Here is a 14,494-nt window from a genome sequence, read left to right on the forward strand (position 1 = left end):
ATATGCTCTTCCATACATCTTTCATTTTGTATAGGTATTGTAAAGAATATCATATCTAGGTGTGTTGACAAGAATTTATGGTACCACTAGAATATTGTGCTTGGATGAAATATTCTATTGAAATACTGCTTACAAATGTAAAGTTAGGTGGGTTCCCTACCAGGGATTTATATACCTGTCTGGAAATAAATCAGTGTAAAACCTACCAATTAAATAGCTGAAATGAGTAAAAAGTCTTGCTGGTCAGTAGTAAGAGTGTCCTTTTCCCAGAACTACTTGGCTGATGAAGTTAAAAATATTTCATATCCAGTAACTTCGGTTGTACATGTAGCTTAGTCATTGGGTAGTCCACTAAACTATCTTGGGTTGAATTCTGAAATGTCAGTACATGATCATAAAACCAATCTTAAATGGATCAGTTTTACTTAATGAATGATTATCCATTACTGGTGGGCAGCTATTTCTGGGTTCTGTTACTGCATGTGCTCATTCACACATGCACACTTGTATATGTATATACATATGTTCAAACCTGGAATATAGGGATTTTTTTTTACTGAAATGTGGCATGTACACAACATATCATGCACTGTACTTCAACAAAATGATGAAGTTAACTCTGCCAAAGATTGCAAACAACTCCACTTTATTTTACCATGAATGTTTACAGAAAATAAGTTTTGATTAGTATGCCAACCTCCTGGCATTAGACCGGCAGGCTATTCCTAATAGTAATAGAAATAAAGGGTTGTATCCAATGTTAATCCTATGTAGAGTAGACCCATTGAAATGAATTCATTTCAGTGGGTCTACTCTAGATAGGACTAACATAGGTTACTGCCTTAAGAGAAAGGTGGGGAATGAGAGTTTCACTAAACAATAAGAGGGAGAGCACTACAGAGTAGTGAGGCAGGGCTTAGGAGGCTATACATTACAAGAGTCTCTTTGGGTTTTGATGGCACAGAGGGGCCACGCAAGGGGCAAGTTAAGAGCAGTTTCAGGATAAAAAATAGACTGGATATATTTACCTTTTTTCAGAGTAAAGGGGAATACAAAGGACCTCAAAGGGGCAACCAAAATTATCATGGGGCTGGAGTAACTCTATAAAAAAAGGGGTTACGATGTTTTAGGCTCTGTAACTTAGAAAAAAGGCAAGTAAGAGAAATTATGGAGGTGTGTAAAATTATGCATGGTTTGGAGAAAATGGATAGGGAGTTTTTTCTCTTTCATAAGAGCAGAACCCAGGGTCATTCAAGGAACCTGAATGGTTGGATATTAGAATAGACAAAAGCAAGTACTTCGAAAGAGTACAGGCAAATATTTGTGGGAGGGTGCTGTTGTCCAGCTTTGGGCTTACTATAGGAACCTGGTTGGCTACTGTGAACAGAACGCTGGACTGGGTAGGCCTTTGATCTAGTCTAGCTCAGCTCTTCCATTCTCACTTCCTGATTGGTCACACATGCTCAAAAAGTTTTGTGAACCGCCCAGAGAGCTTCAGCTATTGGGCGGTATAGAAATGAAATAAATAAATAAAATAATAATAAAACCTATAGAGGTCCCAAACTAACCTCTGGTGTACAGGCATTTGGTCACAAATTCAAAATGGATAGCGGGATCACTGTGTTAATAAATATCAAAGGGAGAGGTCTCCTGTCCATTCAGCCTATTTGGTAGTAACAATACATATTAGACAAAGTTGCTAGGGTGATGCCGACAAGAATACAAAATGTGTAAAGGCCATCATGGTTGAGCTTCTAAGTAACAGTTCGTTTACCTAATGATTGGGAGGTATTGTCTTTACAGAAGCCAACCAAAATGTTCTACGTGCAACTTCATACATTACTTACTACAGAATTGCTGTTCAATTTTTCTGCAGCACCAAACCAAATGAAAGCGAAGGAAGGAAGAAATGTGTACAGCTCTTCTCGTTATGATGATTATGACAGATACAGGCGTTCTAGAAGCCGCAGTTATGAAAGGAGGAGGTCAAGAAGCCGTTCTTTTGATTACAGCTATCGCAGATCTTATAGTCCTAGAAAGTAAGTGTTGTACTTGGCTTGACCTATGCTGCCGTGTAATGGAGAAGAAATCATATTGACTGTCTGACACCTAGATATCAAGTCACCTTAGTTATAACATGCATGGAAGTTGTTATACCTTGCATGAACCATCAGAAATAGTCTGTACATCATTGAAGAAAAATGAAAAACAAATGCAACTCTCAAGAAACTTTAGTTGGGGGTGTGTGAGTAATTCTAAAGGTATATGCCACTGTTTACTTTTTCTGATGTACCTTTTTAGCAGTAGACCTGCTGGAAGACGCCGCCGTAGCAGAAGTCATTCAGATAATGATAGGTAAACATCCTTTTCTATAACAAATTCAAAATCTGAACAATCTCTGCCTGCAACAGTAAGCCATTTTAATGTGAGATACACAACGCCTAGCAGCTTGTCCATATTCAAATGTATTATCTTCCTCTTTCTGATAGGTTCAAACACCGTAACAGATCTTTTTCAAGGTCAAAGTCCAATTCAAGATCACGATCTAAGTCACCACCCAAAAAAGAAATGAAGGCTAAATCACGTTCTAGGTCTGCATCTCGCACTAAATCTAGAGGCACCTCTAAAACGGATTCTAAGACACAATATAAGTCCAGCTCAAGATATGAAAAAGAATCGAGGAAAAAAGAACCAGCTAGATCCAAATCTCAGTCGAGATCGCATTCTAGATCTAGATCAAAATCCAGATCCAGGTCATGGGCTAGTCCCAAGTCCAGTGGCCATTAACAGTGAACCTTGTTTTTTAGGCATGTATCATCCAGTTACACGGTTGAGTTATGATGTTGCAACATTGCTTTAAAATAAATTTGTCAGTTATCCCTGTAGCAGGAAATTATTACTATTAAAATACAATATTGAGAATCTTATACAAAAGAGTCCACTTTGTTAAATGTCATGGGCAGCTACTGAAGTTCTTGTGGTGTTTCTATGTATATTTTTGTAAAAGACGTGCATTTTTATGCTTCAAATATCGATGGTACCTTGATTATCACCGTAGTTTATAGAACTATTCTAATAATCTCATCCATAAAGAATAACTCATCCCCGTATATTTAAATTGTCCAATAATCCCTGCTGTACAGCTGGAAAATTGGGCAGCTATTATGCAACAGTGACTGCTGTGAAATCTAAACTAGTAATTTCAAGTTTCAAATGAGTTTTGCATTTGTCATACCCACTTGTGCCAAGATGACGGGCTCATGGGTGTTGTGAAAAATGGTATCGAGGTACTTATTGATAACTTCTGAAGTGATGGTTCTGGTAGTATAACAAAGAGCAAAAATCAGCTGTGAGAGCTTATTGTGGATTTTTTCAAGATTCCTGGTGCTTCTTCCTGACTGATAATTTAACCCCTAAAAGCAAAAATATTCAGTTAAATAATTAGGTAAATATGTATACATTTGTATGCAGTGTGGTATATCTTCAGTTTTAGTGAGCAGTTATCACAAATTGCTTAGGGTTTCTTACTGCATTAAGTCAAATAAAACCTCAGATTAGTTTGTACAACATGTAAGAACTAAACTTCTTTGCCATTGACTTCATAGGTAGCTTGGGTATCCCATAGCCATGTCTCTAAACATAACTAAGTTTACACATCAGAACCTATGTAGTAGGTCAAACAAGTCTGTTGATTATAAATAGGGCTCCAGTTGCAATATAGCACATCTCAACTTGTATGTTCACAGTATATGTGAAGAGGAACTGCATCCTTTGCTTTTGGTTTGTTGTAACACAGTATCGAAACTGAATATGAACAGTTGCCATGGCAGAATCTCAAAAGTATTCTCTGGAGAGAGCACTATGTTGTTTTAAGAACGTAGCTTTTCTGTTGAAATGTGAAAGCCAGTATCAAACACTTAAAAGGCCCTCTACTTCTGTTTAGTAAGATAATTGAATATTGAACTGTCTGTTTCTATAGAAAACTACTTTCAGATTTAAGTTTTAGTTATTCCAACAGGCCACTCAGGAGTAAAGGTGGCTTTTAAAATTCTGGATGTGGAATGTTTTGAGGGGTGATTCTTGAACCTTTGTATATTTGATAGTATTTCTAACTTTTCATTTAATGTTAAGAGTTAATGTTCTGCTATGCAATCATTTATAACTTTCATTCCTTTATTTTTTGTAGACTTCTCCCTGATGTATAGTTTAAAACAAAGTGTAAAATTGTAGTGTTACTGTGCAGCTCTGGTCAGAGAAAGTTGTGGAAATAAACTTTGTATTTCCTTTCTTATAGAGGCTTCTAAAAAGGTATTTTTATATGTTCTTTTTAAAATAGTGTACTACTTTAAAACATCAATGTTTTGATCAAGAGCCAGCTTATTCTCTGCTTGCTGTAAACTAGCAAATGTGCTATAATAAAAAAGGAAATAGAAATCCAGTAATCCTTTATTGTAAGTGTAAAATTTTAACCAGCACTGTTTGGAACACGTATATATTTGTGGTTGAAGGGGAGAAAGATTTCAAGAAGAAGTAAGTTTATGTCATAAGAATGAGTAATAGGTTGAATACTTGCAGCTATTATCAAAAGGCTTCTCAACAAGTAAGACAGATAGGCAACATTTTGGGGCCTATGGGCACGTTTGCCAATTGAGAAATTGTCCTAGGCACCACCACAATTGCCCTGGGAGTTGTGGCTAATCACAAAGGACAAGTAATCTGCCCAAAAGACTGAGTGCAAGTCAAAAGTAGGAGAGGTAGTACAGTTTGGGAGGCACCAAGAAGAGTGTCCAGGTGCACATTGGTGCCCATGGGCACCATGTTGCCTCCCCCTGAAGTAAGATCTTTGGGAGAGAGTTATTTGTTAAAATAGTCGAAAGTAAACTTGGTCAGGTATCAGTCAAACCGGGCACTTAAAACTGTCTTTCAGATTTACTAACTGCAGTACTAGAAGGCTGAATTTCATCCCTGCAGCTTGACAGAAGCACAATGGCAGAAGGTAGTCGTGACTCCTATGCACTTGTGCCTGAGCCACCTTCTGTTTAAAAATTATTCTGGCATGTAAGATGCTGAGCAAAAGAAATTCTTCCCTGCCTGTGTAGAACCTGGTGTACCTCCTGAGAAGTGGTTTGGGTGAGGTGATAGGCAATCATTAGAAGAGGAGGTATGGGCAGGCTGGCTGCAGCCTCCAACCAACAGTCTTGCCCCACTGCAACATGGTGCCAGCCACCTCCATAGTTTTTATATTAAGTGGGTGGGGTTGCATTTACAGTACAAAGCTTAGTGTGCAGATGTACTACAGTACAAAGGCTGCCCTTAACCCCTTGCAGTGCGTTAACTTATATGTGTACACTATGACTATGCATTGATAACCAAAAAAATGCTCAGGTATAACAGACTCTGGCTTTGTATCATCTAACTCTGGTATTTGAGTTAGTAAAAGCAGCTACCATCTAGATTGGGTACACACATCTAGGCCTGAGGGCTGCATGTGGTGGGTACACAGGATGGGCTGCTTTGGGATTGTTGTGGGAAGGTGAAGGCTAAAGCCATTAGTAGTAGGAAAGGTGATCCCAGCTTGCTTAAGAGGCTAAAGCCTCCTTCCAATGACCCCCATTGATATTTTCCCACTGCCATTAGCAGTTTGTACCCTACATGACTCCAATTGTGATCGCTATTCTGGTGCCAATGACACTGGAACAGTGTAGCTGCAGGCTTGGTGGGCTGCACACATCCACAGTGGCTGAGGTTCGTGCACCCCTGCTCTAGATCCATCTCAGGTGGTTGCTTGGGCGTGCCTGCTTTGTAATTCCTTCTTAACCCCAAGTCCTGTTCAGAAGTGCCAGCAGTTGCCCTACATGGATAGTTGGGGCCATGTGCCTTAATTTGGGGAAAGAGCAGAAACTCCCTGGAGTTACAGGGCAATGGTTGCCTGCTAAAATAGGATTATTTGCATCTCTAGTGCCCCCTAGGGAGCCCTTTTTCCTGCCATTGCTAAGTGATGGCGTAATGCTCCATGGAATATTTTGACAGCCCAGATTGCTGTATGACTCCCTTAGTCCTAGTTCTGTAACACTGTCATTGGATGCATGCCACTTAAGTTGGAATGTATGTATGGATATGAATATTAATGCTTATGTAATATGCTGGCAAATTCCAATCAGTATGAAAGCCTGTGCTCCCATCCCACCCCCTCTAACTCATCCTTGGGTGTCTACTACCAAGATTGTTGCCCTGAGCAGCTTATGAGTCCATGTTGAATTTTGCCTCTGAAACAGCACCTAAATTAGAAATGGTGTTCATACCCTGCAGCCTTAGGTGTGGAGGATAATCAAGTTGGATGTCCTCTCTTCTATACCATGCAAGCCCCTGAAAACCAGTGAGGGGGAAGACCCTCCTATGCCACTTGCTCAATGCTGGCAGCACTACTTTCAGAGCACTTCATCAGCCAATGCAAAAGGCATGGCCAGGAGTAGTCAGCACCATATACTGGGCAAAAACAATTCCTGCACCAAACGTAATCCTGTGACCTGTATAAGCTATGCAAACTGGGGGCTTACGTAAATTTATTCTACAATGATTTGTTTTGCATAATTCTGGTTTTGCTAGTGATAGGACAGGTAAAGAGTACTCACATTTTTGATACTGCCCATGCACTTTTAAGCATAATGTTGTGGCCATAAGGACTAGGCTCTAAAAAAATGAAATGGGCCTGTGGAGGCCACCCCTCCGCTGTAAATAGCAAGGGGGTGTTGTTGCAACAATAGCATAGTTAAAAGGGTTAATTTCACACCCACTGCTGCCCCCCCCCCCGCAACACTGCATTCACACACACACACCAGGTTTAGCTTGGTTCCGAGATGCTCCAGAAGCTGGGCTCTGCATGTTTTGCAGAACTTCCACTTACAAAACGCTACATGGATGGAGCTGTGCAAGTATTCCTGTCTAAGTAGAGGAAGCATAGTGAAGATACTGGAGTCTCCCCCACCCCCAAACATCCCAAGTCCAAACAGCAGTCCAGTGGGTGGAAGGTAGATCTCCAGATGTTTTGGACTTCAACTAGAAATCACTGCCCAAACATCTGGAAATCTTTTTAACCACCCACTCAGATATAGGTAGACTGGCTACTATTTAATGCTACTAAGAAAGAACTAGACTAAACTTTCTCCCTATTAGGAAAACTATGATGAAACACTTTTGAGGCGCACATACACACACACACTAACAGTCAATGTTTAAGACTACTAAAGTAACAAGCCAACACATTAATGGGGGAGAAAAGGTTAGGGATTTTTATTTAGGTTTTGTTTCCAATTCATATCCAAGCAATATGTCAAACATGGAATTTAGAACATCAAAATTGCATTTGGGACGAAACAGTTTAAAAATATCAAGGATAAACCTGGGGCACAAGACATAATTTTGAGCAAAATGTCCAATTGTTTTATTTGGGAATACATTTATCTCGATGGTTGCTAAAACATTTTGAATGTCTTAAATAGCTAAGATGTGCAATTGCCCCTGAGACTTTTACAAAAAGTTGTTTTTCGAAGTACTTGCCTTCATTACTACTGACTACTGTTGGAAATTATCATCACTGGATCTTCATTTTTAATATTCATAGACCACTATCACCATATCAGGCACTACATATAACATTTGAAATTTCACCAAATACTGGATACTGCTTGTTAGCAGATTTCAGAAGGAAGACCAAATTGAGAAATGCTCTCTAAAGTGAAAAAGTTCACTTAACAAGTGACCTCATAGAAAACTACCAAGAAAAGTGCTAAGTTAAAATGTATAGTTCCAAAACAAATCCAATATCCAACAGGAATGGCAAGTAAGAATACGCCTTCACAAATACACTATGCGGTTTTGACAGCTCTATATTTTAAACTTACCACCATTTTGGTCCTGAAGATTCTAATAACAGTTTGTGTCTCTGCTGAAGTTACTTAATACATCCAAAATGAAAACAACCTTTACCGGCTGAAATCTAGTGCAGTTGTGTGCTTCAGTCCCAGTATTCTCAAACAGGACTGGATGCTTAACTGTGTGTTGGAATTCAGCCCAATCCTAAACACACTCAAGTATTCTACTTTAATCAGTGACCTGCTTTCAAGTAAGTGTTCTTACGACTGCATCCTAAAGATACAATTCAGCTCCATTAAGTTAGCAAGTTTTGCTCCTGCATTTAATAGGAACTGGATTGCACCCCTAGTTTTAAAAACATTATTTTGTTTTACCTTTAAAAAGCAGTGCTTCTCTTTGTACCAAGTTTACTTTAAAATCCAACTTGCTACCTAAGCCAAACATCGGCACATACCCTCACAGATACTCAAGTGCAATGGCACAGACGTGTGCTTTTAAGTCTTTTTTTACAAAATTTTTTTTTTAAAAAAAAAAATCATGCCATGTGCTTAGCATGGTCTTTTTTACATTCAGCAGTTTTGTACTAAAAATACTTTATTTTGGCAGGAAAGCCCAGCATAAATTTACATATGCTACAAGTTTTACATTTATTTACATGGCTCTTTCTTCCCTCCGTAAGAGGTGTTTTACACTTGCTAAGTTCATTTAAACAAATTCATATTACAGGTTGTCTTGATTTCAGACTGGCCTCAACAGTTCTATTTCAGTAAATGATACAAGACAAACAGAATGTGTTTCAAACACAGCTCAATGAAATTCTCCATGAAGGAAAACACTTAAGAAGCTTTTGGCAATCACCTGGCACTTCTTTGAGTTGGCACACTTACAGGCTGTTCATGTCCAATGTTTTACATAAGCTAGAGTTCAATTGCATGCCTATGTTTCCATTCGTATTAAACAAGTGCTATACAGGTTGAAGTTTCCTAATGTAAGTGTTTACATTTTGGTCATAGGGCTTTGGATGAATGGATGCCTGTCCAAACCACCAGTTCAAATTATGGGTCATATGTATTTTCAGTAAACTAAAAAAATATGTAATCTAAGTGGCTTTCTTAAACAATTTTAGGTGTGTTGATTTTTTTTAAACTGAGCTCTAGTCAGAAAGCAAGTTACTAACGACTTGAATGCCTACAGTATTTCACAGTATGTGGGAGAATCAATTATATTTTGCTGCATTGCAACTGCTGGAAATTTGGTCAGCTGGCCTTAATTTCAATTCCCCTGAAAAAGGCATGCTCTATCAAGCAGTTTTAAAACTGGAAGCAATTGAAATTAGATGGTCCAACAGAGTTTGTACCGAGGACCATGGCCAGGGATTAGTTCAGGCTGCCTATTGATTGTAGTAGTGCGGAAAGAGTGAATTGTTAACTGGAATATTTCCAAAGGGGGGGCCACCTCGCCAGCATATACAATTCAACCACCTTCTAACACAAAGCTAACATAATTCCCTATGATGCACCTTTGTTTGCACTTTGAAACCCAACATGGACCCGCACTGTGGAATTTGAATCTATGACATTTCAGTTTTCCCCGATGTACAGTTAACACTGTTTCTCAAGCCTGGACTTTAAGCAAGGTCTTAAGTTGAAAAGTCATGATTTCTTTATCAACAGGGTTAAATGAAACAGTCACCCAGTGGCTTGGTGGCTTAGGAAGAACACTTGGGGACGGTGGTTCGCTGAATTTTGCTCCAGCATAGTTTTGGTTGGTTTGAGGCATGAAGAGTGAGTGGGATAAAGCTGGATTCCAAGTCTGGTTAGTTGGAAAATGCACTGTGTTCTTCCCCCCATTCTGCCTGGACTGCCACGCTACCGAGGATGGGCTGCACCCGTGTACCCTCTCTTTCTTGTGGATTTTCTTCATCTGGGAATTCTGATCTTTGCTCTTTTTCCTGTTGTTCAGTTGTTGGTGATTCTTGGTAGTGTTTCTGGGCTGGGTAGATGGAATGTTGAACCTTTCTCCACCCCCCATCTTCAACTTAAGTGTCACCTACCCAGAGGGGAAAAAGGCAGGGAAGAGAACAAATGCAATTGTCAATGGAAAACCGAGGTACTTCCTTGAAGATGCAATATGTATTGTAAATAGAATATTCTTCCTTTGCAAAAGAGCTTAAATAGCAAGACATGCACGCTATTCGCAAACTGGGCAAGAACTGAAATGGCTTCACCGGTCATTATGACATTGCTATGGTTTGGTGAAATGAAGCCAGATAAGCTGGGGTAAACCAACTGATAAACAGAACTAATCTTAAGCAAAATGGAACTTAATGTTTTGCAAAGGAGATTTGTTACAGTGAGATTTAGACACAAAATACAAGACTCAGAACTACTCCTAAATACTCTCCTACAATACACTGACAAGACTTTTAAGTTTATGGCAACATTCTATTGTTTAAACACGCACAATTCCTCTTGGTTTTAATAATGGGATAAAGTTTCGTTGTACAGTAAGTCAGTCCCACTCTAAACATTACGTAACATTCAAATGTTAATTTAAAGAAAACACAGAACTACAGTGCCTATACACTGAAAATATTAATGCAATTTATACCACAAGCAACAGTCCAATCAGATGGTATGTTTAATATAGGCTCATAAAAGACATGGATACTGGCATTAACCATAGCTTAAGAACCTCAAGATGCATGACAGAACAAACCATAACTACTTTAATACCAGTTTAACATTCATGATTTTCTGCAAGGCGGAAACTGTTTTGTAATGATAAAGTACATTCTACACAAGGAACTCTTAGAGAGCAATCCTATGGGAATAGTCAGCCGCCTCCGAACTTGAAGGCGGCCAACTATCCAATGCAGGGCAGGTGGAGTGCAGAGGGGATCCTCTCCTCTGCGCACCAGCCATTCTGCATTTGTGGCTAGAAAGCCAATAGGGGGGCGGACGGCACATAGGAAGCATCATAACTATGCTTCCGTGGTCCCCTCCCCAGGGAATGCCCACTTTTCGCCTGCTCTGTGCTGCCGTTACAAGCGCAAAGACAGGGATGATCCATACTATTTATGAGGCAGCAGGGGAGGAGAGTGAGTTTTCCCAGAACTGAGCTCCCCATAAACTGAAAAATCCTATGGCTGTCTAGTGGCCATAAGATTGCTCCCTCAGACCCTCACCAAGATATAATTTGCAGGGTTCAGAAAGCTTAACAAATGGGTCTTAAGTTTAGATCAAAGGTCAAGTCAGTACTGCAGAGATTTAAGAGCACTTGTCATGTTCCAACATTGTTTTGTCCCACTTACCTTTCAGTTCTCTTTTCAGATTCTGCAGTCTCCACCTCCTGCCCTCTTTCCTGCTGCCAGACCTGAAAGAATAGATGCTGACTTCTGTTGGATCCCTTCCCTTGGCTAGGAATGGTAGCTCTCATGGGCTGATTTGATGTTTTCAGCCACGAAGCCGAGTCCAACATCGGATTCTCGGCACACGGGCTTTAAGGGTAGAAGTCCCAGCTCTGAAAAGATAACATTTGAACAATGGCAAATCAAAGACCGCTCCTAGTCAGAGTTTGGAGATCAAACTGAGTTTTGTCTGTCTTTTAAAAAAATGCTACAGACACATTCATGTCTTTAAGATGTATATATCACCAGCTGCATCCATGTTTACGTACAAAGTCACTGTGAACTCTTCTTCCTTGTCTCTTGCATTGGGGGTTTTAGATTCCATAGCTGTAGCTTTTCAGACAGGGCATGAAGAACTTAACCTTATGCATGTTTACTCATAAGTCCCGCTGTGCTCAATAAGGCTTATTCAGAAATAATCGCATAGGATTGCAGCTTTTGTCCATCCGCAAAGTTACAAAAAGAATACTGGCATGAGTGGTACTAGTTTAAAATCCATTTCCAGGAGCTACTGCCTTAACACTATATCCCCACACATTATTATATTAGACTGACATATCTGCTAAAATACCCCAACAGCAGCCCTTACTACATGTCATTCAACTTATTTAGCAACAATGCTGACATTGCATTAATTAAAAGTTTCTATTAAACAGAAGCTCAGTATTGGACAAACCCAATTTAATCACACATTTTCTACATTCATATCAATAGGAGTCAGTCCTAATAAAACTACTAATTAAACTCCCAGTAAGTTGATGACCTTCCGATTCCCCCAAGTACCTCTGGTAATGTAAGAAAGCTCTCCCAAATTATTCTATTTTTAAAAAATTATGGCTAGATCTTTGGAGAGACAATTACCAAGTCAATTGCCCATCTAGTACAATACTGCCTACTCTGAATGGCAGTGGATCCCCAGGATTTCAAGAGGAGGCCTGCTGTGTTTCTTGATCTTTTTTTTTTTTAACTGGAGATGTGCCTTGAACAGCGATTGCACCTGGAACCTTCTGCATGCAAAACATCTCTCTCTGCAAACAAACATTACATGGCAGGATTTGCCCCCCAACCCCCCCCCCCAGAGAAAGTACTCTCCCCACTGCCCAGCGTTCTCCCACATTCTGTCAAAGATGCAGTACCAACAGTTAGATGCACCTAGCTTATTTTAATGACTTAAATGACCCTAACTGTACATAGGACTGGGCTTTTAACAACACAGTGTCCTAGTATACATACTCTACATCAACCGTCCCCAACCTGGTGCTGGAATTACAACTTCCGTCATCCAAAGCCGACATGGGGCCAAGACAGAAGTTGAAATTCAAGAGATCTGAAAAGACCACACAGATGCACCCTACTGCCACTCAGCAACCATCACCTTTCTGGGGACTACTAACTACTGCATCCTTGCCAGGGCTCGACTGTTCTGCTTCTTTTCCCTACTTCCACAGGCAAAGAATTAAAAAAAACAAGACACACAATCAGAACACGTAACACACCTCTGTGTCACAAACAACATGACCTAAGTATTAAACATTTTGGACACAGACCTCTCCAGACCTGCCCCTTCGTTATCTATGCTTCTCCCACACGCACACACTTATTAGGGGGTAATCGGTCCTGGGTTCCAACCAAGACAGGAACCTTCAGCCACCTCCTACACTTATCAGGGCGGCATTCTTCCTCTCGAGATGGTTTTGCCACCCTGTGACATACACAATCACAAAGGGAATTTCCAAAGCCACATCACGAAGTGGAAAGAGAAAATGAGTTCACTTGTCCCGTCCCCCGCCAGCCCGGGGAAAAGGGAGATACAGCGGAGTATTTTCAGCCCAGCCCTGGTCTATTCCCAACCAAGCACTAAAAAGGGGGTTTCAATTTCCCCCTTCCCTCCCCACAACTAATACAAGGCAACTGTCAGTACATACAGAACAGGATTTCCGATTCCCAACGCCACTGGAGGAGGGGAGAGGATTAACAGAGGTGGGGAAGCATGTTCACCATCAGTCTCGTAATACACATATCATTCGTGTGTGTGTGTGTATATATAAATATATATACACACATATATCTCAACCCCACCGATTATTATTTTTTGGTGCTAGTGCCCTTAACGACGGGCCTCTGGCGTCTTCCCTTGTCTCACCAATTAAAATGCATAAAATCCACCCACCCAAGACCCAGCAAACTCATGGCAACTGCATGACTTCCTGTAACACACACACAGCCCTTGCACATTTACCTGAGAGTAAACCCCTCACGGATCTCTCTGAACTTCCACGTGAACATGAATAGGGATAGGATCGGGCTGTCCCAGGTTCCTTTCCACAAAGACCAACTCCTTGCTGTTCTCATAAGCACGGCCGCCCCCGCCGCCGCCCCCTCCCCAAAGGTGGGGGGAGAGGCCCCTCTCACGCTTTTCAACGGGGGCACCACAACATGGCGGCGCAGCCGTTCTTCCCCCCTCCGCCCTCGGGCTTCCCTCAGCCTACCCCTCTCCAAACTGCCCCGGACCGCGCCAGTCCTCTTCGCCCCACCTCTAGGCGCAGCCTAACCCGCTCCGCGCGCCTCTCCTCCCGCAGCCGCCGCGCTCGGCTTTCACGGACACAAACTCGCGCACAAAATGGCGGCCGCCTTTCCCGAGCCCGATACCGCCGAGGGAAAAAAAAACACGCACGGCACAGCCCCGCCTCCCCTCGCACGCCTTCGCCAATGAGAGCGCGGCGAATCCGAACGGCTAGCCAATAGGAATCGTGTCCGCCTGTTGCTAGGGTTGGGAGCGAGCGTAGAGCAGTGACGGAGGAAAGGGAGGCAAAGGAGGGAGGCTGGAGCAGCAGCTGTTGTTTGATTTGAACCTCTCTGGAGAGGGGCATGACGGGAAAAATGAAGGGTTGGGGGAGGCCGCTGACGGTGTGAGGCGAAGGGGCGTGGCAGCCGCTGAGGAGGGCTGTCTCGCTCCACTTCCAGCTCCCCCCGCCAGCATTTGAGTTACTAGTCCTCAGTGAGGATGCTGAGCAAACGTAGCACCCTGCAGTCTGGGAGAAAAGCTGACACAACGGTTGCGTGTCTGCTTCAAGACTCCTCAGCCTTTGTGTGGCAATTCCTCCGGGCTTTCAAAACTAACAAACAAACAAAAAAAACCTGGCTGTTCAGGCGGGCATTTGGGGTGGGTCAGGGATTTTTGGAGCAGTGTTGTTTTGTTGTGTTGTTTTTTAT

The 14,494-nt window shown here is 41.5% G+C and overlaps 2 protein-coding genes across 9 annotated transcripts in view; one reads left to right on the forward strand and one right to left on the reverse strand.

Annotated features, from left to right (window-relative positions):
• The window catches only part of SRSF10 (serine and arginine rich splicing factor 10), a 38,864-nt gene extending 28,607 nt beyond the window's left edge, over positions 1-10,257 (forward strand). For 3 of the 5 annotated variants that reach the window (XM_084815915.1, XM_084815916.1, XM_084815918.1), the window contains 3 exons: positions 1,877-2,039; positions 2,302-2,355; positions 2,490-10,257. In XM_084815915.1, coding sequence (XP_084672041.1) covers positions 1,877-2,039; positions 2,302-2,355; positions 2,490-2,787 — 515 coding nt within the window. In that variant the 3' untranslated portion in view covers positions 2,788-10,257. Of the gene's footprint in view, positions 1-1,876; positions 2,040-2,301 lie in introns of all 5 variants that reach the window. The other 2 variants (XM_084815920.1, XM_084815919.1) reach the window with 2 other exon arrangements.
• PNRC2 (proline rich nuclear receptor coactivator 2) lies at positions 8,400-13,934 on the reverse strand. 4 transcript variants are annotated; one of them, XM_084815921.1, is made up of 3 exons: positions 13,816-13,934; positions 11,186-11,394; positions 8,400-9,921 (listed from the first exon to the last, which is right to left on the reverse strand). In XM_084815921.1, exon 3 carries the CDS (start codon positions 9,901-9,903, stop codon positions 9,487-9,489), a length of 417 nt encoding a protein of 138 aa, XP_084672047.1. In that variant the 5' UTR covers positions 9,904-9,921; positions 11,186-11,394; positions 13,816-13,934; the 3' UTR covers positions 8,400-9,486. The 4 variants fall into 4 exon arrangements, with proteins under 4 accessions (XP_084672047.1, XP_084672049.1, XP_084672048.1 ...); XM_084815923.1 differs by having other exon boundaries at positions 13,771-13,934; XM_084815922.1 differs by having other exon boundaries at positions 13,521-13,934.
• Between the last annotated feature and the right edge of the window lie 560 nt (positions 13,935-14,494).

The sequence above is a fragment of the Heloderma suspectum genome, chromosome 10, assembly GCF_057233095.1.
Source record: "Heloderma suspectum isolate Gila_16-S chromosome 10, 16-S_ref, whole genome shotgun sequence".
NCBI lineage: Eukaryota > Metazoa > Chordata > Lepidosauria > Squamata > Helodermatidae > Heloderma > Heloderma suspectum.